The following is a 26385-nucleotide window of genomic DNA, read 5'->3' as shown; positions in this document are numbered from 1 at the left end:
TTTTTATTAAGATTTTATTCCATAGGTACGTTAACACGCGAGATGACATGGCCTAATGTCGCCATAACTCGTGGTATGTAGATTTTATCACTTTATTTCGCAAAATGAAATGAATCACTGTAGATATAATAAAAATATTCAGCGGCTGTGTGCTTGAGGCATGGTTTTTTATGAAATATCTTTAAACCCTCCTTACAGACAGTATTATTACGAACTAAGGTTAGGTGGACATTGTGTTCTCCGTGCATCATGCTCGAATTCCTAATTTAATAACCTAAGGAATAATATTGAGAGATTTTCCTTATATTTTAACGGTGGATCTACCATAAAACCACGTTAAAGTAAAATTATATAAAAAAGTCTTATAATTATGTACCTACTGACCATGGTATCGTTCTCTGAAATCATTTTATAGTTAAATAACCGTACGCAGTTATGTTCCCCGCCCGCCTCCGATTCTCTTCAGTTACGTTCTATGTCTGACCGTGGCTTTTATCGTGTTGAGCCATCAAGAATTTTCAATGCTATTTTTTATATTTTTGTTGGTTGTTGTTATATGTGATTTGATTGAAAGCTTTTCCGCCGATATCGTTACAAATTTCGTACCCAACGTATTGATGGTTGACTAAAACGTTGTAGATACCAATTTATTTTCATAAGTTCAAATCCATAAAAAATTGAAAACATGTGGTGAAGCATTATTTACACATTTCCTTCTTTACAAAAATATAAATAATCACAAAAATAGAGTATACAGCACTTATCCAAATGTGGATTTTCCCAATTGCTATTTCGTCAATTAAAGATTCAAGGAACAAGACATTTAATATTTAAATTTTCCTCTCAACTGATCGTTTCCCCGCCACATTGAAGGTCCACTATAAGCCGGAGTGGGGGGAGGGGGGGGGGGACTCGCCTCGTAATGAGATGACAGGTTTATTAATTAACTTTGATACTTTGAGCGCCAATGACGCGGTAAATGATTTCAAGTGCTTACTAAATGGCGAGTACATTATTCATTAACTGGTTACACTTAAATGCTCTCAAAATATGCAGTATAGGTATTTAATATTTCAATATGAATTTCAGGAATAAAGCGATGCTGTAATCGTTAATTTACCCTCACACACCTATAACAATTAACCATTATTTATTGCAAAGGTCAAAGAAAGCAAATACCGTTTGTAAGCTGCACCCAGAGACCAGTTAGCGCCCCTCACCCCGCCCCCGCGCCCTGCCGCCCCCGCGCCCCGCTTCAACGTACAACAAGAATACAGGAAAAATACAAATGCCCCGTGGTGTGTTATTGGCTCACTGGCGATATGTCTGGCCGCGTTGTAGCGAGTGTGATGTAGGGCGGGCGGGCAGGTCCCTGGGCGGTGCGGTACAGCCTGAGTCATAGTTTCAGGCTTCTGAGATAAGCGGTAATGTCTACTAATATGTTTTAAGTTATTTATGTAACTTTAAATATATTAAATCCTTACCACCTGTACACTGTAATAACTAAGAAATCAAATGAACGCCTATTGAGTTAAAAAAGTGATAGAAAGTAAAATATAAAAAATAAAACATTAGATGTTGTCAATAATCTCTACAAAACGCCGTAAAAACTGTGTATTAAACTACTGGTACCTCTCCGCTGGTCCACTCGTTCGTATAAAAATGTAAATTGCGTTGTATCCGTCGCGCGGGACCCGGCTACGCTTACAAAAACTACTCTTTAGTAAGTGCGAAATTGCCCCTGGAAAAACTACCGTTATATCATTTTGATGACTACTCGAATGTACTTATGCGCTCTCCCTTGTGGTGTTGATGCTATGTAATGTAATGCCTATAAATTACCGAAAATTAAACAGCTGATCATTACATTTTGGACGCACGACAAGCCATTATTCTAATGCTATTTACGTCTTGCATCTATGCTTTCGCTTCCCCATTAGTAATGTAAGAATCTGCAATACAGCAAGTTATAAAACTATTATACAAAGTAGGAGCAATTAAATTAATACATATCTTTATCAGGTAAGTAATCAAATCTAAACTACCCAGGTCTCAAATATATCTATATAATATAAAGTGTTTTTACATAGTGTGTCAATCGAACCCGTTAACATACTCGCACCCTGGGTGTTTACAGAGTAAACCTTTGAGACGCAAACATTTCTCTTGACACAAACGCTCACGAGCACCCGGCACAATCCCGCCCGCCCTGGCACAATCCCGCCCGCCCCGGCAATCCCGCCCGGACCGACAATCCCGCGTGTGTGGGATTTCCCTGTTACCTCTCTTTGTGTAACGTTTTGTAGGACTTCAAGTGCATATTATAATTTCAAATACACCGACATAGGTATTTTGATATAGTGTTGTATACGTTTGCCACAAGACTAAACCGAACTCTTACCCTCCCTATACCTTTGTATCATATATCTACAATATGTTTTGTTTGCCTCCAGACAAATAGGCAAATAATATTCACGTGGCTTGCCTTTGGTTTGTTTAATTACAGAATAAAGCCCTAATTTGTCTGTATTTGTTGCTGTAAACAGTTCTTGGTGCAGCGTGCTTCGCATTCGTAATGTGGCGGTGGACCCTTTAATTATACCCGTTTTTTCGGAAAGTAATGAGAAGGACTCGTCTCTAACCCAGCCAGGAAGATTACCATCCAGACTTGAGTGTTGGTCATCCTTTTTTATTCCCATTTTAAAATAAGTATGTATACAGCGCTTTTAACGGGTTTCACGTGGGAATTCTGATAGGATCAATAACGGTTGGAGGATTTTTTTATCATGGGCTCAGTAGATGTAACTATTAAGTAGTCAAAGTCAAAGTAAGACGTGAACTCTTGAATTTTTAAGCATGAATTTAATTTTCATACTATAGTTTCATTTTATCCAATAGTACCTAATAATAATATAATATACATTGCAAATCCTACTCTCCTATTTAAATTTAAATCTACTCGTAAAAACTTTGGCTCTCCCAGCTAATTTACTTTGTATGGTTTCGTCTTACACTTTTGAACCTGTAATTAACTAAATTAAAATTCGCCAATTCGCCTTCGCCGGAATACTCACATTCTCAACATGTTATTCAATGTTTTGAATAACCCTTCTTCCCCCCAATATCTCAAATCTAAGTTTTCATTCCTATGTTCCCACGGCCGAGCGTTGAGATCTACAGAGAACAAGATGTTGAGTGTGCCTGATCGTAACGCTGCTTCTTATAGTGACTCGTTTGCTGTGAAGGCGGCGTGTCTTTGGAACACCTTGCCCGTGAACGTACGACTATCACCTTCGCTTGCTACCTTTAAAAAGAGCGTAAAGGATCACTATTATCAGACCTTAGGTTGGAAATTATAATTATGTAAGTAAGTATATGTATGTATTAATATAGCCAGTATATATTAAGTGTATTTTGTCTCTTAGGTATATGTGTATTTATATTATTATTTATGTAGGTTGAATAGGTAGTATAATTCTAGTTTATAAGTTTATTTTGGACATGCTTAATGTAGTCTCAGTTACTTATATGTCTGCATTTACTGTTTTTCTTTTTATTATTGTATAAAAGAGTTTTGTTAAATTTACCTGAGTTTTCCACCAGCCAAGGGTTGGCTGGAAGAAATTGCTTTTTGGCAATAAGCCCGCCTTTGTGTACTAACTTCTTCTTCATTTGTATTTTGTCTGTGTATGTTATTTTTTTTAAGTATGCAATAAAGTGTCTATAAATAAATAAATAAATAAATAAAATTATCTTTGGGGCGAACTGCCAGGCCCAGTCGGGAGCGCACCGGCGGCCAATCTGCATAAATGTAATTACAGGGGCGTAGACCAGACTGCATAAAAATGAGAAATCGTATTCGAAACGCATCCCGTAAACTCACCTTTGTACTGACCATGTGGTGGACCAGATCATTCTCTTTCTCGATTCGCAGAGGTTTTTAATGGTTTACATAGTTAATAGTTATGAAGTATTTGTTATTTTTAGTGTGGGAAATTTGATTCATCTTCGAAGCATCGACCGAAGTCCGTGTATATGATGTTGTTTTGTACACTTTAGATATTCTGCTTTAGACCTATCTTAATTTATACATGTAACTATATAAAAAAAAACATTCATAAAAAAAAAATTGTAAGCATGTATTTATTTGAAAAAACGACTTACTATTTATCACGGCTTTACCTTGCTAAAATATTCCTGTACTAGAAAACCCCGAAACATGGAACAATGATAATAACTTAACCCCGACTATAAATATCTGGTACATGAATGATGTGCACCCTGTATATAGCTGTGTCGGTTTCACAAGACCGCTACCCGTCTCTGTCGACCCTTGTTAATATCACAGATTTGAAGTTATCATTTCCGACGAAATTTTATGGTCAGAACAAGCATTTTTGATGTTTTAGCTTGCCGTAGACATACCCTGCATACTCTTGAATACTACTCTTAATAAACATTCCATATTAAAATTCACCTTCAGTAGGATTCTATTTTTAAATTCACAGTACGTATACATAAGCTTTAAAAATATACAGTTCTTTAATTAGATTTTTCACATCCGACTGTCCTTTGACCGAATCCGTTTCCAGTTCTTTTAAAAATAAATCAGATTGCTCTGAGCATTCGTCTTTTGATGCTTAGTACATAATTATATTGTACAAAACTCACTGAGCAAACATAATACGAGAGGAGGCAATAAAACGATACGAAATCCCATCCAACAGAGAGAGCCGACCAACAAATCCTCTTCGAAACAACTATTTAAAATTACATCTCAGCCAGAAAGTTTAGACTTTAAATATTAAAACATTCTTCTCAATAGTACCATTGAGTCTACGGGAACCTGCTATTCCATTTTGTTCCTTATTTGTTACCACATAAGTGTTGTTTGAAGTGCGCGCCTGATGTTGCGCGTCGTGCTCGTTGGAAGTTGCGAACTGTTCGCGCGCCAATTCCGTCCATTGTTGCGCGGACTGTCCCGCGGCGATCCGTCTTCAGGACAACTTCACGTCTGTCACTAGGCTGGCTAGAATTTAAAATACACTCTGACAAAAAGTACGAACGAAAAGTTTCAAGAAATATAATTACATATACTCTATACTCTTGAAAATTCATGTTCTTTTTAATTTTATACTCGATTATTATGCAATGTCGCTAATAGGTTACGTGTATGTAATGTAGCATTATATTAAAAAATAAAAAATCCAGTGTCCCTCTGTACAGCAGGTCCTCTTATGCGTCGCCGGTACAAGAGACCTCTCGCCACTTCACCTGAAGGGACGGTACTTCAGACTTCTAGCTCCATTTTAAAACTAAGCGAAGCCTCTTTCTTGTGTTTTCATTCTATCTTTGAAACAATCGTTAGTTTTATGTTAAACACGAAAATAAACTTATATTCTTTCCGTGTTAAAATATATTATAATATCTAGGCCAAATTCTTCAGCTTCGTGCAAAAGCAAGCTAGTATTTTCGTTGTCAGTTGTCAAAAAAGTAGCAACCTATGTAACGAGTGCGCCGTCGCGCCGCATCGCTAGCGACTTAGCGTGTGTCGCAGTTCCTAGTTTAACATAACATTTCCATTTTGTTGCAGGTAATGCGCCCGCCACCGTGAGCCGTGAGTCGTGACACCAGCGGCGACAACCAGACAGGAACTAGCCTGCTGACATCATATTTACACACCAAAATGAGGTCATTTTGCATAGTAGGCAAAAATGTTATAGAAAATATACAATATCATGTATTAGGATCCCCGTGTATGGAATTTGAACTATAACTTAGGTAAACATATTTATACTTGCAACCCGAGATAGAAAACATGGGTTAGTATTCTAAAATGTGAGGAACCGCAACAATATGTCACGCAACATCATTCGCACGCGTGTCAGCTCCCGCAGCGCGCCGCGCGACGCCGCTGACTCGCAGAACACACGGCGCAACATTAGAATATTATGTGCGGAATGCTTTCACGTGAAGAGCTGCTTAATGTTACGACTGTGAGGCGAAGAGGTGAGGAGGCGGTTCCCCCGAGAGTAGCTGCAAGTAGCTTCCTGCGTGATAACCGTGGACTACGGAATGTCTAACAATATAGTAGTAGTAGTTGTACTTTGGTGGTACAAGTACAACAAGTTATCTCTGTCCGCGCTGTACCTTGATAGGTAAAATTTAAATACACGGGCAAACAGGTTCTGATAATATATTCATTTTCAGTAATAATAAATTAGAAGCAGTAATGTGCAAAAAGCAGGCGTAAACCAGAAGCAAAGTCTTAACGTCTCCGTTAGAATATTCATTTTATTCATACATTTAAATCCGAAAGCCATTACACAGAGGGAATGTATTTCGTCGTAGCTAAGACAGAGAGGCTTTAAATAATGTATTCGAGATTTTAACTATAGTCTGGCAATTTGTTCCCTTCCCAGAACATAGGTACAGTTTCAACAGGTACAAATTACAAATAACTAAGTACGTTTATTTTCACACTGAAAAGTGTCGTAATCCCATCTATTCCCAATTCTCTGTACCAACAATGTGAACTCGTGTGGACTTCTTAAACAATAATAATTAAAAAGTAATAAAATACATTATTTCCAAAAAAGGGTATTTTTAAATTATCTACATTATTAATGTGGTCTGAAATAATTTATTAAATTATAATCATTTAATCATGCCCTATTCTCTAACTTCTCGGCAAATCGTCACAATGAATGGTGCGCCATCGGCCACTAATCCACGGCTACAGAGCTGATCCCTACTGTGAGCTGGGGATCACTCTATATGACGGAAAACTTAGTTGCGGAGCGCTGCTTCACGAGGCACGACTCTATAGGGTCGATTACACCTAACGAGTACAGTAGTGAGACAGTATCCTCGGCCGATCCTGGACTAATGAACGACTAGCAAGTGACCGAGTGCGCGGCCGAGGACTCTGACTCGCCACTGTACTCAGGTGTAATCGACCCATACCTTGTTTTATTAAACGTGCCGATTGCACGACAGCTGCTCTCGTTCGTTCGTTTTTCGTCAGTATAGAGTAACCCTCCTGTATCAGTCGGAGATTACTCGCAGCTGTGAGTCGGAGAAGATCTCACTTTAAATATTAAGACGGGCTTAGCTCGTCGCGGAGTCAAGACGATTGTGTTTCGTCAACTTTGCTGGAATTCTGCAAGTAGGTAACTTAATGTTTAAAATGAGCATAATAAGGATTTTTGATAAATAATTTAGCGAAGGTTAGGCTTAAACTTGTCTATTATTTGACATGTAGGTATGTTCATTAAGTATATAACATTTCAATTAGTGAATATTTATAAGAATTCCGATCGGTAAATAATTCAGAGTAGAATATCGATAAGTACATTATAAAAAACCGTGCGCCTTATACCCGTGTAAGGCGCACGGTTTTTTTTTTAGGAAAACTAAGTAAATATAATAATCTAAAAAAAAACTAAAGATAACTTAGGTCTTACAATAAATAATAGAATAGCATCCACATTCACTCAACTGCTGGCTTCCAGGGCGCGCGGGGCGCACGAAGGCGCGGCCCTCCAAGCCCTTCGTGAAGAAGTTCAGGTTCCGAGGTACGTCGTAGCGGGCCCTTCGACCTTGTAGCGGGCCCTTCGACCTTGTAGCGGGCCCTTCGACCTTGTAGCGGGCCTTTCGACCTTGCACCCCAGTCACTAACTAAACCATTTTGGCACAGATTCTCATTCAAGTTAATGTATTTAAGCATGAACTTTTAGTCTTGCTCGCGAAATTCCGCGCTGTATTCCTACTTAAGTCATGCTTAACTTCATATTTCCAAGTGAGAAACTGGGCAAAACACCGACTGGCATTTAACTTCGGTTACATTATAGTTGTTTGTACTCGTATAGCGGTAACAAATGAGGTGTAAAAATGCCATTCGAGATGCCGTGTCGTTGTGGTTTTGTTGTGAATGTGATCGAGGCTACACTCGTAGAAACGTGGGGTTTGCTGCTAGTAGTTCCAGGGGTTACTCTCTAAATATAAGACGAACGAAGGAACGAGAATTGTGCCGTTTGCGTGACAATTTCTTGTTGGTTCATTCGCCGGTTTAGAGTGTAACCCCCCAGTGTGTGTTTGGTAGTTTTGTCATTTATAATTTGTGTACTTATCTTAGATTACGGTAAGTACGCGTTTTTAGTTTCTATTCGTAGTATTATACCAGTTTATTTTCTTGATACTAAGTAGCTGAGTTTATAAAAGTAACAGCAAGAGTGATGCTATGGTATATAGTAATTTATAGTTTTTGTGTTCACTTGTGTTGTAGATTGATTACGAGTTTATAATTATGATTTTTTTGTGCTGCTGGAGTGACTTTTTGTGTCTCTATTTTAAATCACAATCTCTAACCTAACATACTTTCGGATAATCTAATAACACTTATTATTCTGGGAAAAATTATCTGGCATTTTCAGCTTACAGTAATTATCGCAATGTACCGTCAGCAGAGGTAAGTCAACAAGAACATCCATACTTCCGCTTGCATATTCAGCAATCGCCTGTAAGTACAGTCAACAAAACAAGTCGGCGTAGCGTCAGCAGCGCAATGTTTGAAGAGTTTGTGTGCATAAACACTTACGCTGCTGACTGTATCGGCGCGATTGGATTTTCCTCTAGACTGGGCCACACCGTTTATGTTTTAAATTATAATGGTGTTGAAAAATACGATAATGATGATATTCACTTTTTAAATTTAATGTTGTATTATTTAGGAAATGACTTGTCTACACAAAATAGACTAGTGGTACAGTCATGATGTGAACCGAACTATTCTGGCAGTTTACAAGCTAAATATAAATTAATACCTAGAACAATTTATAATATAAAATGAAACATTGGTGCTGAAATAATGAAATAACTTGCATATTGATAGATACCATACTCCTCAGAGAATATTACATTATTATTTATTTAACCAAAACCATTCGTTTTATTAGGGTTCCGTAGCCAAAATGGCAAAAACGGAACCCTTATAGTTTCGTCATGTCCGTCTGTCCGTCTGTCCGTCTGTCCGTCTGTCACAGCCGATTTACTCGGAAACTATAAGTACTACAGTGATGAAATTTGATGGGAATATGTGTTGTATGAACCGCTACAAAAATATGACACTAAATAGTAAAAAAAAGAATTGGGGGTGGGGCCCCCCATACATGTAACTGAGGGATGAAATTTTTTTTTTCGATGTACATACCCGTGTGGGGTATCAATGGAAAGGTCTTTTAAAATGATATAAAGTTTTCTAAAAAACATTTTTCTTAAAGTGAACGGTTTTTGAGATATCAGCTCTCAAAGTCGTAAAAAGTATGTCCCCCCCCCCTCTATTTTTATAACTACGGGGTATAAAATTCTAAAAAAAATAGAGGTGATGCATGCTAATTAACTCTTTCAACGATTTTTGGTTTGATCAAAGTATCTCTTATAGTTTTTGAGATAGGTTGATTTAACTGTAATTTTGCTGCTACGGAACCCTTTGTGCGCGAGCCCGACTCGCACTTGGCCGGTTTTTTATCTTCATCATTTAGTACCTTATCGCCCTGAAATAGAGCAACATTTACCCTGTAGGTGGGCAGCGGCGGTGGTTAGTTTCTCTTTGATTCATTTATTAGAAGATATAATATCGTTAAAATTAATGAACGTTAGTAATAGAGGGTCGGGAAATATTAGTGATACATTACATTCATTAACAGATAAGTTGTGCTCGTTCATTTCACCGGAACTCGCTGAAGGAAGAATGTTCCCGCTTTGAAGGAAATACCGTAGAGATTGCATTTCTTATTCGTTAGTTACAACTAGGTACAACTAATGAAATTACAGAAAAGTAAAGGCATGATTGCAATGTGCTTATATTACAGTCTCAAATTACTGAAGTTTATCCCAAGCATAGAAAAAAAATATCACACCGGTGTATACAGTATACGTATAGTCGCTAAAGCAACGCAACCCACCTACGATAAAATCTAATAGAATGGGTAATAGCTAGAGTGTAATCGTATAGTGTCTCGCGTCTGTCTGTCTGTATGTACTTGTATTATCTGTAGATACTGTCCAGAAGCGCAGATGCAAGCACACTCGTAGCTAATGGCCACTCGGAGCGTCTCAGTTATAAATATTGTCATTAAAACGACTCCACTTCGCGAGTGTTTTCTGCACATACGATAGTGCTGCTCAAGGTGTTATTTAATTAAATAGGTAGGTAATAATTATATTCTTGGGCAATACTAGGTGTTATTGTATCAAAGTACTATCGCCTCTCATGAGCTTCGTATCGTAACGATAGCTCCTACTTTATGTAGCTTTCATCTTGCAGGAAAGATTGAAAAGGCGTTTAGGTTCTAAAAAGCCTTTTCATATCTGCCACGGTGGCGTAAAAACTGCGAAATCACGTCTCTCCTCCTTCATCTTCGTAGAGAAGTCAACAAAGGACCATTTTTATAGATCATAAATATTTTCGTCGTATTCTCGTAGATATTTTTATGCTCGTACGAACTAATTCCTCGAGTTTTCGGATTATGTCTATAAAAAGTCCTCTCGTAAAAATATTCTTTGCCTAATCCTAGATTTACGTGAATAATGCCTTTTTTATTGGAGCTTTGATGCTGGGATCAATTGTTCTTATATTAAAATAGTTGGAGAATATACCTACTTCATAGATGTAATGCTTATAAAAATGTTTCAAAAGGTAACTTCAGTATGTTACTATAATATGTGTAAGATATGTTGCGTAAGCTTGTTCTCTATGTGTAGGTACGTAGTTACCGCAGTGGGCCCGACACACGCCAGATATCTAATACTATGTGGAGATTGTCTATTTCTTTGTACTGTTATGATCTTGGTCTGACTTCATGGGGACTGTAGTTAGAAGCAAACTGAGCGATATTTGATTGAGCATGCTATACTTAAAAAGTAAATGTCACATATGCCAACTAAAATAGAATATAAATCAAAGAAACAGATTCGTTTTACCTAGGCGTATTACATGATATTAGCTGCATATTGGTACGATTTAATTTATAGATTATTTTTCGACTGACAAAAATATACTTATTTAAACCATCTAAGTACATCTATTTGGTGCCATAAGACAACTACAAAACATTCGCAATACATACCCACACATGCTGATGGCTAGATTATCCGGGGACGCTCTCCGCTGTCTCTCGTCTGAGAGTCTCTGTATAAACGGAGTGGTGAAACAATCTCGACGACAACAAAATAAATTGCGCGCCCCCCGCCCCGCCGCCCCCTGCGTTGGCGCCCCCCGCCCCCCCGTGGGAATTGTTTTTAAATTTCGTTACGACAAGTTCGCGCACCGCTGCCAGCGCGCGGATGAAATGTGTCGCGACATACTACCAGCCGAGCGCTTAGATTGCTGCTGTGTCTGTGATCTGTTTGAGATGGCCCAGTGTGTTTGACTTCCCTCCCTGAGATAGGTAGGTACTTGTTTAAAATTTTGCTTCGACGTGAAAATCTCATCAGCTGAGGTCGGAAAATAAGATTTGTTACTAGAACCTGTTATCATTATGATGCATATTCCACGCATAATTGCCGCACTTTTCGGATTATCTCGAACTTTTCGCATTTTTAATCAGACCTCGGTGGCCAGTGCTTCCTGCATGTTCCGCCTACAAACATGCTTCCACTGCTGCAACCCTCACATGAGGCGGACACTTGAGCTACAAGTTACGGAAATTAGATGCACTATTCACGAGAACCTATCTTCACTGGCAACAACTCTGACCGTAGCATAAGTAGATTCGACTCTACAGATGTAACTACCTACAAACAAGACTAAATTCCGTAGTTCCAGTTTTAAGCCCACAGGATTCACTGTTTAAATACGAAACACGATTGGATATAGAATGCATTAGAATAATTACAGGAAAATTATGCGAATCCAGTTTTGAATTGGAAACTTTGATACAAAATTATAGAGCAGCAAAATGTGATGGTCGTTAATAATATTTTGAATGAATCAATGTTTGTATCAATCAGTACGGGTATTCTAAAATTCAAATCGTGCATTAATGTATCATAATACTTGTATTGTAATTTATCGTGATCAACATTATACTCATGAGGGTATCCAGCGAAAAAAATAAAATAAAGAGAACTACAGAAAATGTTCATAAGTATAGCAACTAGTACGAACTACGAGTATCTGCATACTATCTCTGAAACTTAAATCTTGGCTTGAAATATGGGGAAACAGAAGCTGTGAAATAAACCAGCCCATTACCACGAGAGCGAGGAGGAAGTGCGTTGCACCACGGGCACCGGAAGCGGAAGTGGTTCGCGCGCGTACTTCCGGCAACATGGCGGCGGCGCGGCGAGCTCGCGCGCTCACTCGACTCGCGGCGCGCGACGCCGGCGGACGTGTCCCGGCACTCCCAGGAAATACTACATTACTCACTACGTGAAGGCAGATTTAAAATGCACGTTTATGCTAGTGTTAAAATATCTACTTTTATAAAAAAAAAATTTAGTTGTAATTTTAACCTACCGCCACCAGAATTCCTCGCATCTCTACCATACAAGTACAATAGGTAATGCATTTCCACTAAGAGCCGTGACCGCTGTTATAATAGTAGAAGGATAAAGTGTACGAGAGTAGCGAGTGGCCAGTTTTATTCCATGCAAACTTTTGTCCATCTCAACAAAGCTTCATGAAACAAAGTAATATTCTAAAAGCCACCAACTTCTCTCGTCGAAATCCCTGCTAAGTACACCAATGATCGCGGCAGTTAGTCGCAGACGTTAATTACCGCTAAGTGTCCGGGTTCCGCAGCGACAGGCATTACAGGGACCGGGGAGAGGCGCATCGCTCTCTCATTTACACTCTCCAAGAAAACGATCCAATTTCATCGAAGATTTTTCGGTAACGGAGTCAAAAGGTCATTTTCATTTGATTGGAAATATTTTTTGCAATTTATCATACCATTGAAAAAGATTTATCAACTGACAGTGCAGAATCCCCTAAAGAAAAGTTTCAATATTTATAAAGAATGATGAATGTGTTGAAAAACTGTGAACGAGGAAAAACTCCTCGCAAACTTGCAAATATAAATAACAATTTCTTCAATACACGGAGATACCGCTATTTGTTAATATAAACTTTAAGAGGATGGACTTTCTTCAAATTTATTCCAGTTTAGGAGCTTTGAGATCCATCCATCTTTATTTCAATCCACTTTGGAGCTAAGCCATCCGTCTAGACTCTAGAGACACCACACCTCCTATCCCCAGGCTCTTAGCATCAATATTCGAGCTAAACCTATGCTTTTGTGGATAATGTCACCATATTGTTGTGCTAACGGATGCATGACACACGGTATACATATTAATAGGGTGGCTACGGGGACAAGCTACATGACTGAATTGCTTAGTGGTTAGTAGTGTTGTCTGGCGTGCCCAGATTCGACTAGTAGGAGGGACAAATATATTAAATTGTAGGTTGTTGGAAGTGTCCCTATAACCTTAGAGTAACATAACAGAGACGAAAATAGAGTCCATACGTGTATATAGTGCTACCCTTACAGAATTACAGAAACTAGACGGCAAAGTGGTAATGTAACGTCATGGGTGCATGGACGGCTGGTCACTTGTTGCTGCCGACAGCTCTGGACATGCTCCCTGGATCAATACCTCGAGGTGCACCGCGCTACGTGAGCCATTGTTGTCATGCACGGTCTATGGGGTAGCGTAATCCGTGTTAGGCCGGTGCGGCCTGGCTTATACAGACGGATTCATTTGTTGCTCTATACTTTTTAGTAGTTCAGTGTGTATAATATAATATAATATAATATAATATACTTTTATTGACAGAAAAAATATGTAAATTATACATAAGTTGAACAATTAAATAAAGAATTTACATTGTTACCTAAACTAGGCTCAAAACCTGTGCTTTAGATAACAAGCTCTTCCTTTATAACTTAATGGTAGGCACTACAAAGAGTATTACAGTGTAGAATGAGTTTATAATATATACATTAATTAGAGAAAGTAATTAAAAACAAAAAACAAAAGTACTAATAATACAAGGACTTACAGTAAAAACGTCCACATAAATTAAATTAATAAAGACTTACATTACTAAATAATATTTATCTGTTTATCTAATTTTCCAAATCGAAAAATCAAAACAATTTCAACACACCCAAACCATACCAAAAGTGACAAGATCAACCGCGGAGGGGGGAAGATAACAATTTTTCCGTTTCGTCATAATCGAGAGAAAATAACCATTTACTTAATCAAAACAGATTTCGCCTCAAAGGAATTACATTTGTAGATGAAGTGTAGCTTATTTGCTAGGTTGTACAGGAAACCAGCTAAGTAACATTGGAATCTGTGCACAAAAAATGTTTTATAACTACAAGTGGAAAATATATTAGATGAGCGACGTGATGAACAAGGTTTATTGAGGGACAGTGGGTTTAAGAAAACGCGTTTATGAGTTCTAAGAATAGTGTTAAAGATGAATAACTTACGAACAGTTAGGACTCCACAATTTTGATAAAGCTCAGTAGTAGAGTACCGCTTTTTCCGAAATGTAGCTACTTTTAAAATTGCTCTTTGAGCACGCTCAAGAGGCAGTAGGTAGGTTTTGAAGGAAGGGTGTGTTGTGTAATGCGTATGTGTCGCGTTAAAAAATATACAGTAGTTGTACTTGCTGGTGGGCCTTTTTATTGTTTTACTAGTACTTCTTTATAACGTAAATAGTTATTCATGCAAAACTTAGCTTTCCGTAATGATCTAAAAATAACTATAAAACTATAAGTTTAAACCAACGGGAACCACAATTCGGCATGTCGCAAATCCAGTTCGGAAGCTGTAACAAGCGTCTGGCTCTTTAACAAGCAGCTGCGGTGTACATCGCTGCGCGCCGATGACCACCACGCGGACTGGCTATACAACACCAGCAATGTATTTATACAGACTGGAGCAATTACAGGACTTTTTAACCGGGGTAAATAATACGAGTAGTTCCCGAGTATTACGTCTCATATGATTTAACTTACTCGATGTTTGTTACTTTGTTAAATAATGTTTAAAATCTGTTACTTTTATAACATGCCTTGTGTCCTTAGTATCTCAGTATCTAATGAAACTCCGTATATTTGTGCTCCAGTCGGCACTGAAGACGTGTGGGTCCCGAGTCGACGAGATACAGGGTGTTGTAGATTTACGTACAATTTGCGAACGGAAACATCTCGCGACTCAATACGTGGACATTTTCATATGCTTAATGGAACAGGCGCGAATGCACACTGCTTTGACGACATTTTTGTAAATATTTTATGCTTTAAGGAACTATTTTTACCCGACTGCCGAAGGAGGAGGGTAATGTTTTTCGATTGTATGTTTGTATGTATGTATGTATGTATGAATGTCTGTTTCTTTGTTCCCTCCTGTAGCCTAAACGACTTGATAAATTTTGATGTATGAGGTATCGTTAGAAGCGTATTGATTGCGCGATGGTTATAGGCTATGTGACGTTACATTCAAATGTATATAGCGCCCTCTAGAGGACAAAAAGTGATGATAGAAAAATATTATTTTTTCAACTATGCCGTGTGGGGTATCAAATGAAAGGGCTTGATTAGCGCATTACAAAAATATGCATATTGTAGGTATTTAAATCACAACACCAAAATTATTGAAATAAAAAATGTTCATAAACTAAAACCCGACTACTGACATGAAATTTCATAAAATAAAAACAACTAAAGAGTTACAAATAAAAAAAATATTATAAATAAAAAAAAAACCGACCGCACGATAAAAAGATGAAAACAAGCCCCAATGTTTATGGAAAGTATCGCAGGCGGGGACCAACCTATCTAGGTAATATTCAGCTAAATGCTGAACCCTCTGCTGGTCCCCGCCTGCGATACTTTCCATTAACATTGGGGCTTGTTTTCATCTTTTTAGCGTGCGGTCGGGTTTTTTGTTTATTTATAATAATTTATTTATTACTATAATATTTGTACATTTATTTTATATCTGTGCAATAAAGAATTAAATAAAAATAAATAAAATAAAAATAATACTGTTCCGTTTTTATACATATCAGAGAACATTCGTAACAAATATAAATAGTAAATATCATAAATCAAATTATATTGAAAAACACAAAAATAGATTAAAGTATGTATGAAATTAATGTTAAGAATGCTACGGTGCGTTATGGAAAATTTAAACTACCTACTTCTTTTCTTTGTTAATATGAAATTGACGAGTAGTTACAAGTACTTAGGTATTTACATTACATTGGATAAATATGCATGTAATACCTTTAAAAATGCAACATGCAAACCCTTCAATATACTTCTACTTCACATAAGCTAAGCATTAGCAACCAAGCCCATGTAACCTCTACAAGAGGTCTCTCATTCCCTGGCCCCAGCCCGCCCAGCGCCGCCGTCACGCCCCGCTCTAATGACAGCCCGCAGCCGCATAGGCCCCAGTGACGTCACGACACACACGAAAGGAATCCACTCGGTCCAGCCGTAGCGTACACCTTTGACTGCTCAGATTGCAGGGTTGGGACTGCCATTGTGATCATCTAGGTGCTATTTATTTACCTCAACGGCAACGCTTGGTAGTTCTTGTAGTAGAGTTTTCTAATTCTGTTATTAATTATAAGTAACCGCCTTTTTTATTATTATTATTTTTATTATTAAACCGTTTATTTCAGCCAACCAAAGAGCCATAATTTGTTAGTCACATTTTTTGCACAAATATATTTTCATTTGTTTTATTCGAATAATTTATTATAGAGCCAACTCAAACACGATAGCATTATGTAAGACTGCTATCTACAATACACCGAGAAATTCCCACAAATCACAGATTCCTGGAGTCGAACAGAAGCACAATGGCAAGTACATAGCATTAGGAGCTTCGTCCACTCCTGAGTGTTGCCAGTTGAAAAATTGCGCCAATCACGCGGCTGTCGGCAACACTGCGCTCCGTTTGGATTCGGAACGTGCACCGATTGATTTATGGCACGAGGTGGGTATTTTGAATTTGGAAGTGGAGCGCGGCGGCTGCGTATTGTTTTCGGCCAGAGCCTGGCGCCCTCCGTGTAGAGGCGATGTTTGTGGCGGGTGTTGCCAGTATTCAGTATTCCTGTGCTCGAATTTGCAACTTCATTGCTCGTGCGCCGGAAATATGAGTGAATGAAATTCTGTGCCTAGTGTGATGTTGACGTGAGCACGAGGATTGCATTCCTAGACTACTACTATGTAGATACTACATTTCAGATTAAAGCTAGACTTGTTAATCATGTTAATGCAAAACCCCTCTTATTTTAACGAGCAGAACATTATAAAAGCGAACGTAACTGCATTATAAAAGCCAGTTGAGTATCTCTGAATAGTTATCGTTAACCGTAACAACCTCTCTAGAGTCGAACCTGGGACCCGCATTAGGCGGCGAGCTCACGATGTTATTATATCCGATTCCTCGCAGCTGCTTCTTTCCACCATCAGAAATATTAAATATCTATAGATCCTATTTTAAGTGGCATAAAGTTGAAAGTTTAACGAATTTTTTGTTCTTCGGTGAGTGGGCCGAGAACTGAGAAGAGTGCACTTAAGGTGTAAGATGAGTCTGTAGCTCGTGAATTTTAATGCAGACTATCATATTATTTGGTATTTTTGCATTTTTTTGTTATTTCAGTCCATCTATATTATATGGGTACACTACATAAATCCGAATTACTTTTTTACGAATATGAAAATAACGATTTTTAAAATTACGAATTTCATAGTTCCGAATAATTCACAATCCCGAATTTCAAGTTTCCGAATAACGAAAATCACGAATAGTCAATAAACGAAATTTCAAACAACATATTTATTAAAATCACGAAAGTCAATTTTCCGAATATTATTATTTCGATGTTTTAAAAGTACGACCTATTATTATAACGAATTGTTAAAATTACGAATCCCGAAGTTTTAATATTCCGAAAATACAAATTCCCGAATGTATCTTAGTTAACAAGAAATAGTTATTAAGAATAGTGTGTTTATTAACAGCATAATCCGTATACAATTTAACAATATTTTTTAAGCTATATTATGTGAAACGCTCCGCTCCGCTTCGCTGCGCTCCGCTTTGTTTTTCGATATCTATGTGCACCTAACACGCTCCTCCTCGCTTTGCTCGTCGTCGCACCTATCTTTAGGTTTTGGGTCTAAGGTTTTTAGACGTTTACGGTTTTTTTTGTCAAAATCACGAATTATCACATTTTCGATCGGGATTTGAATTTTTCGTGATTATAATAAATCGGTATTTTATTTTTCGTATGCTTGAGTAATCGTATTTTTTAACGTTCGTGTATTTGACAATCGTAATAACAAATCTTCGTGATTATAATATTCAAAATTATAATTTACGTGATTTTTAGAATTCGGCATTTAAAAAAATCGGTATTGCAATATTTTGTAAATTACATATTCGGTGTTTTCAAATTCGGAAAAAAAAATTTTCGGAATATTTGGGTGTTCCCATATTATATAGATTACCAAATACCAATATCCCTAATTAACAAAATTACATCATGAATCAATGCTAGAACAAACCTAAGCCACCAAAGATACAATCACATTACGGCTGATAAACACTTATTCATCTAATGAGATGTTATTCTTCCTATTTGACGAATATCCCACGAAACAAGATTACATTTCAATGCAAGTAAACAAATGAAAATCTAGGTTCTCGCAAGCAAATATGATCTCTGTCGACCTGTAATTAAGAGTTACTGCACAGTACACAGGATGTAGTGAAATTTATGAGTTGTTCTGTCAATCTGAGCAGTTCGTTCGTCCGTTCATCGCTGTGTTGAATAAAAGATGGCGGCCATTCTCGAAGGGAGGCTAACGAGGCGGGAAATGGCTGGGGATTGAGGTAAGTAGTGGTCATCCTGAATGCGATGTATATCTTTCAATTCTATTCAAGGGCTGTTCAGTGATTGAAGGAAACACCCACTTAAGTGGAGTGGATTTTGTTTTCCCACACTAGTTGTTGTCTAGTAGCCTGCAAATTGATTGTATTTCTATCTAGTTGTTTCAGTAGAAAATAAAACGGAAAGCTTTTAAAATAAAATCTGCATACATCATATTTTCAAGATTGGCGCCCAACGTGGAACCACGGCCCGTGTTTGGGCGCCAAAGTTTATTATTATCCATAAAGAACAAGCACGAAATCAATCTAACAAGAGGCAATCCTCCCGGAGGCTCAATAACGATCAGCACCAACATCTGCTAGTTTTACTGCCGCCTGTAGGCGTTTTATTGGCTGTTTATATCTCTTGACGTTTAACGTCGACGCGGCATGTCGCGCGGCGGGGGCGACGTGTCGTGACGAGCGACACGCCCGGACATGACACGGGTCCAACTTTTCAGCTGTAACGTGTCCGCCATCTTTGATGTCATTGTTATAGTTGTGATTCTGGCAGATAACACGCTGTCTGACTCAATTGTATCTTTATTCTCATATTTTGTCGAAATCCCATTACAACGTTATTTTTTGTAACAGAACGCAAGCGTTGAATAACGTGGGAATATTCCTGTATTTTTCATTTGTTTTTAACCGACACTCGTAGCGTTCTATAAACAAAAAGAGCCGCACATAGAATAGACACTCAAACAAAGCTACACACCAGACGCAGCAGCCGGGGAGCGCGCGAAGGTTTTATGCAATTTGGAAATTGATTTTCCTTTTAGACGGAGTGTTCGAGTGATCGCGCAGTCTTTTGTCTCTTGAAGAGTAAATCCGGTTTACGAGCCATAAACAGAATGTGCTCGCGAGCAGACAGTGATAGGGACTGTGGTGTAGTGGCTTGAAAGCGGAGTTACTGTGCAGGGAAATAAACACGGAGACAGTAAAAAAACGTTTTAAATGCATTTTATAGGCTACCGATTTTCTTTGGTTTTTTTAAGTGTTAACGTAAACATCGCTGCCGTTTTTTATTCTTCAATTTAGAACTGAAAACGTAACAGTGCAATAAAAAAGTTCTTGACTTTGAAAGTTTCATCGAAATAACTCAATGCTCACGCTTTTACCTGAATTCACTGGCCCTTTGAGCAGAATGTACAAGCTCTTGCCAACTGAGCTTCGTCCCGGGGCGGCGGCGGCGGCGGGAGGGGGGGGGGGGACACAGACACAATTAGTCGCGCTCTGGACGGAGATATTTTAATTTTATACGAAATGACAAGCGCGGAGACTTCGCAGAATAAACTATTTAAATAAACTCCTGAAACAAAATGTCCCTGAAACAAAACGCAAGTGTACGGTAAGTGGACACGTTTGTGCCACTAGAGCTCGTTATCGCATAACAAGGTTGACTCCCCGCAAGGACCCCGCTTGTTACCGCGCCCGTAACTGCCACACCATTCCGCCCTTTATCGTCTCGCAGCTTGTTTACAGGCTATTACGGCGATTTTATACGGCGATCGTTAAATAAAATAGCTCTTAAAATGTAATGGAAGGCTACATTTTAATTTTCTAATGCGTCGCCTTTTTCACTGTCGTTTAAAAGTTTAAATGAGGGAAGAATCCTGTTTTTATGCGTTGTTTTTACGAGTTAGTGTTTTAGACTTTTTACGAGCTAAGTAACTAGCTAAATCTAGTCCATCTAAACACTCGGGTCCAGTTGTCGAGATGGCCGGTATTTAAATCTTTGCCATATTTTTCACAAAAGAGGCGTTTGGATATTTTTTTAGTTTCTATTATAAGATTTATAAGTATATGAAATTCGGTGTCAATGATGAAGTGACTGGCTGTAGGTAAATTAATTGCTTAACGAAACTTAATCTACAAAAAAACCTGGTATATTTTTGCGTGTCCCAGTCTCGAAACCCAATTTTATGTTATTTTTGCAATTATTATTCATGGATATATTTCGGAGTTATAAAATAAACGGATATAAGTTTGTTGTAGCACCCGTTTGCTACGAGCTACGCGCTACGGCGCGGCGTAGCAAAGTGCTACAAAGATGTTGTAGCCGAGCTGAAAACTTTTCTTCTTTTCCTTGTAACGTAATGAATGACAGTGACCAGACTGACTAATGATGTGTATTGTATGAAAAGTATGTTCTATGTACATAATAAGAGTGAATGTTTTATTTTGTTAGTTGTATTTTAAGATCGTTCCAAAACATACTGTTATTTATATAAGTATTATTTTCTTTTACTGTAAACATTTTTAAAGCCAATGTCAAGGTAGTCTATTATATAACTTTCATCAGTTGAGGCTCTTTTAAGGTAACATGATGACTGCACTCTAGATTGCATAAAACTATGATCTAGGTTTTTTTTATATAATATGCACTTCTTAATATGCATCTGATCTGACTATCGCGATGTTCAGTCTGGTATACTTTATTTCACAAAAACAAAAAAAAATAACAGAAGTAGTGGCATCTCTGGCTTATTCATGTTGACCAATCTTCCTCAGATTGAATGACTCCTGAAGTTTGACTGAAAATTCAATGATTACTGTTGAACGTTTGACGGCAACATCATTAACAAAATATAATAACGAGGAGTGCTTCACATTAATTGACATAAGTACTGATATATACAAATGATTTTTTTTTTTATTATAATTATTATACAATACATGATAAAATATTAATCCCTAAAACTAACTATTATAAAATGAAAATTAAACTAAAAAGAAGATGCTGGCCAGATCGCTGCCACTGTCGGGTAGGGTACCCAAGACGCTGGCCGCGTTACCTCGCTGTATGGCGATGCTTATCCTTTGAGCGAGGTACGAGCCAGCCCTAGGGTCCCTTGTGACTTCTTTGAGCCTGCTGCCAATTTCTTTTACCAGCCGACGCGCCTCCGGTCCCCACGGCCCTAGGGTTTCGACTCCGAAAGGCACAAACATGTACCCCTCTCCTAGGGATGCAAATGTATAATACTGATATAGTACTGATATAATAATGTTAGTACATAATTAAGATAATGATGTCAATTTTAAAGGCACAATTTTTTATTTAAGCGATGTTAAACTATATTTTACTCCAGTGACTCAGAAGAGAAGTCTAAACTGTGGACAAGTTATCTCTATGAAGGATTCTATACCTAGAGGGTTCTAACGAGCGCTTATTAAAATAGATGTCACAGTCTGTCGGCGAGCTGGTCTCTAACCGCAATTGGAAAGAGTTGATATTTCCACAGAGAGCCTCGGTATTTATCATTTAGTTAGCTAGGAGTATACCGGGAAAACCCTAGCTTCAATACTCTACTGAGCGAAGAATTAAATAAACTAACGTTACTTTATGTTACCGGCAAAGCCAGTGAGTTTCTTACACGTGGTACACTTATCTTGCTTATCTTACTTTTGTCTGGATGTATAAGTATTTTTCATGTGTTACTTACTTAAGTAGTTATGATATCAAATTATATTGGGTGCTTAAGTTATTATTTTACATGTGATTTTCTACTCCTTTTCTTCTTTCATAACCTAACTTTTAATTATTTACCTATTAAAACCTGATAAATTCGCCTCCTACTGTTGATTGTTCCTATTATACACTTACGAGCAATGAAAAAGTTCCAGTGACATATGGAACAATCTACACGATAAGAAGAAGATGGAACATTCATTAACACTTAACATTAATGGCACGGGGAACTTTTTCATTGCTCGTCATTCTATGTAGGTATAAGTGTTTTTTTTGGGTTGTCTGTCTGAAATGTCTTACTTTGTTAAGACAATCTCTAATTTCTTTCGTGTGTATCTATCTCCATTACATCTTCGCTGACTAACCTCCATCTCTGTTGCAGGGGACACGATATGTCCGTCGGGCATGTTCCGCTGCCCCGAGGGCAAGTGCATCCCGTCGCTGTGGGTGTGCAACTACCAGCGGGACTGCGAGAAGGGGGAGGATGAGTTCCAGGCCTGTCGTGAGTACCACCACTTGTTCTACATAGTTGTATACTACACTCACGGGCAGTGAAATGGTTCCACTTACAAAATACCGACACTAAATACCCTTCTTTACCAAAACTTTAAAATATCAACAAAATATTTTTATTTTTAGTTGTTAATATCCTAATGTGCTTCTAAATGTACTTCATTATTTGTAAAGGGCGGGTTTGAAAACGACAGCTTCATCAAGCTAGCCTTTTCCGTTTAGAAGGAATTTGGTGCTATTGTCACTGGAACGATTTCATTTCCTCGCGAGTGTACTAGTTTTTCTTCTAAGCGAGTCGGTGACAAACACAAGCTATAGCTTAAGGTTTGTCACTGTGGTCAGATTAGCGCCTGTCGCTGGCTGCTCAGGATGCGCCGGATGTATATAATAAGGAACGGGTGATACTTCAGTCAGGGAAAAGATTGGCTTCCTCTTCTCAAGCTGACCGTAAGAGACCAATATTTTTTAATCTTTGTGGATAGCTATAATAATCACTCATTCACGTTTAGAATCACCGACGATATATCAGATGACATGAACAGCATAGAGAGGACATAATGAGGCTGACAGAGCCGTCGGGTGAACAGTAATGACAATTACCAGCTGAATCACAAACCGCCCGCAACGTATCTGACGGCGGGAAATGAGAAATTAACCTCTATACTCGTGTTTAACTCTATAATTTAAATGCTATTTTAGGTCCACTATATTATACCTATTTGAATTCATGATTTGTCCGTTTCGGATGATCGTTTGTGTGAGCTGCATACCTGCTGGACGGTACTTAGTTTACTAAATCATATGAGCTAACTAACAATCAACATAACTAGGCACAAAATGTATGGATTTGAAGCTATTTAACGTCAAGAACAAAAATATGGTTTCACAAAAGTTAAATGCTTTTGAAATATGTTACAGTAAGTAAGTAATAATTGCAGTTTAATTTTAATATTAATTTTATAGAAACGTTTTTTTTTCTTTTAATAATACATACCTCTCAAAATCGTCCGTTAATATACTCAAAACACATTCATCAAATCGCTAAATTCGCAATCACAAACGACAGTGCTAATGACTACTAATGCTAAATGAAGCGGTTTTCCTCTCTACCTGGTCATCAATCTATAATTTCGCACTGCTTCACAGCTTAGTAAACTAAGTATATATCACCACAGAAACGCGTGCGTGTAGTTTTACTGTTCTTTACATTCAGATTATTTTAAAAATTAGTCAGTATGTAAAAAATTTCAAACGTTTATTCTAATTCATGTGACTGTAAAAATTTCCTTACCTGCTATTCCCAGAGTTTTCAAATCATAATGAAAGCCTGCACTTGTTGCTCCGCCTATAATCACAGAATATTACGTGCTATCTTGCCTCGATTCATCTGCATTCGCAGCAGTAGATGCTATGTCACTAGTAGATGCTCTGTGTACAAACATGCTTCAGGGAACTCAGTGACAGGCGCAGGATTAACTAAATTGCACGTTCCATCGGCGGAATCTGAGATACCAGCATATCATGGGATTTGTATCCGTTTATCGACAGTAGGAAATGTGTATGTATGTTGCTAGATATTGAATTGTGATCGAAATGTTCAATACGTAGGTACATAAGTATTGCTTGTTTTATTTTAACTAGTTCCTTACAACAATTATATTAACTATTTTGTGAGAGCCTTAAATTTTATTAAATGAATTCAAACTACATCTAAAAATATATTTCATCTAGCCGTTTGTTTATATATCTCGAAGAGCGTTCATTTATATTAATTAGTGTTGAAAATGTTCTCACACAAACTACTGACAGTTTGGGTCTACAATTATTATTCAAACTAAATATAGACATGTTAGTTTAGTTGTTTACGACCTTTTCATTATTAAATTAGCCCTCTCATACTCGAATTATTTATTTATAACTATTAACATGTTTTAACCTTGAAGATCGGACTTATTTCCTGCAATAGATAACCTGACTTAGACTCGTTTCAATAAACCTATACCTAAGCGTATCATAAAATAATATATAAACTTATATCTGATATATTTCCTTTAATTGACTCAATTCCATCGTCGATGTATCAAGTAAATACTAATGCTGTGTATCAAACCTAATCAAACTTAGATACCGGATTAGTGTTTGAAGTAGTTTCTAGGTTTGAACTTTAGTTAGTTCTAGTCTTTAAGTTGTATAGTTGAGTAATTGGATGTTTGCTATTGAGCCAACGTTGTAGTTAACATTCTGGGAAGATCTGAGGAATAGTTCAGTCATATTTGGGAGAGGTTTGCTCTGTGCGTGACGGCTGCTTGGTGCATAATTTAGTTGATTTAAAATAGTTCTATCATAATAATCATTCATTCAGTTTATGCTTTTGACTGTGGCATAAATATCAGTAAAAAAATAATAAGTACTTATTATTGCAATGCTGCTCTGCCTACCCCGCCAAGTCTGAGTGTTTATACAATATCTATGTTAATAATTCAAGTTTCAGTAAAATTTCATTACTAACTTCAACAGAAACTTCATTAATGCACAACTGCATGAACCTGACTTTTTAGAAAAGGCTTATTGAAATTTGATCCAAATTTATCATGTAAAATAAATACACAATCCTATTTGCATTTCATCACTGCTATTAAAACAATTTCAGCTTTCAGCGAAATTAAATTATTCATAAACTGGTAATATGTCACGGTCAACGTATCGGAAAACGAGCTAATCATTCATTTAAATGAATATCAGTGATTCCGGACTCATCACATCGATACGAGTGAACGGCCCCGCTGGAACTATTAGCTGTATAGCGGGGGTCATCGCCTCATCGCTCGCGCCTAAAACCTGATCGAGCCGAGTACTAAATTTTTCATTCGTTAAATAAAAATAAAGCAACACGGTTGTTATCGAACAATACTCGCAGCGCCGCGGCCCGGGGCCGGGGGACAATGGCGACGGCACAAAGATACATCCGCTGCAGCTACAGCGCTAGTAGCGCTACACAGCGCAGCGCTTTTTACGCTGAAAAACAAAAAGAGCCATCGATGGACGTCTATAAAGAATCGCTTTTACGACGCGCCGATCTAATACTAACGTTTTACTGGAAAATAGCCATTTTTAAAATGAACTTTTTTCCCCAGATGAAAAATGCTTTGATGTATTAGAGCACAAAAACTGGCCCGTAGTTTCAGTTTTGCGTTTCATTACGAGATCCTCCGCTGAGCTTCTGTTCCGTACTATTCATTTTTGTGTCCGCTATTGTTGGTGTTTAAATGCCTCACTACACTATTTAAATACCACAGAGTTAGTTGTGTGCTTTAATCGAAACAAAAGAATTTGTTTTCTCTTCTTTACACCTACCTGCTACTAAGATTCAGTGACGTATATTGACATGACAATGCGTCACGTGTCACTGGCAAGCCGCATCA

At 37.7% G+C, this 26385-nt stretch overlaps 1 protein-coding gene across 1 annotated transcript in view; it reads left to right on the top strand.

Moving 5' to 3' along the window:
- The window catches only part of LOC105387463 (low-density lipoprotein receptor-related protein 2), a 184751-nt gene that overhangs the window by 125018 nt on the left and 33348 nt on the right, over positions 1–26385 (top strand). The window contains exon 2 of the mRNA XM_048631639.1: positions 22833–22952. Within this exon, the coding sequence (XP_048487596.1) occupies positions 22833–22952 (120 nt within the window). The remainder of the gene's footprint in view (positions 1–22832; positions 22953–26385) is intronic.

This window comes from Plutella xylostella, chromosome 29 (assembly GCF_932276165.1).
Source record: "Plutella xylostella chromosome 29, ilPluXylo3.1, whole genome shotgun sequence".
NCBI lineage: Eukaryota > Metazoa > Arthropoda > Insecta > Lepidoptera > Plutellidae > Plutella > Plutella xylostella.
Note: the sequence above shows the minus strand (reverse complement) of the source record. Positions and strands in the feature narration are given on the sequence as shown.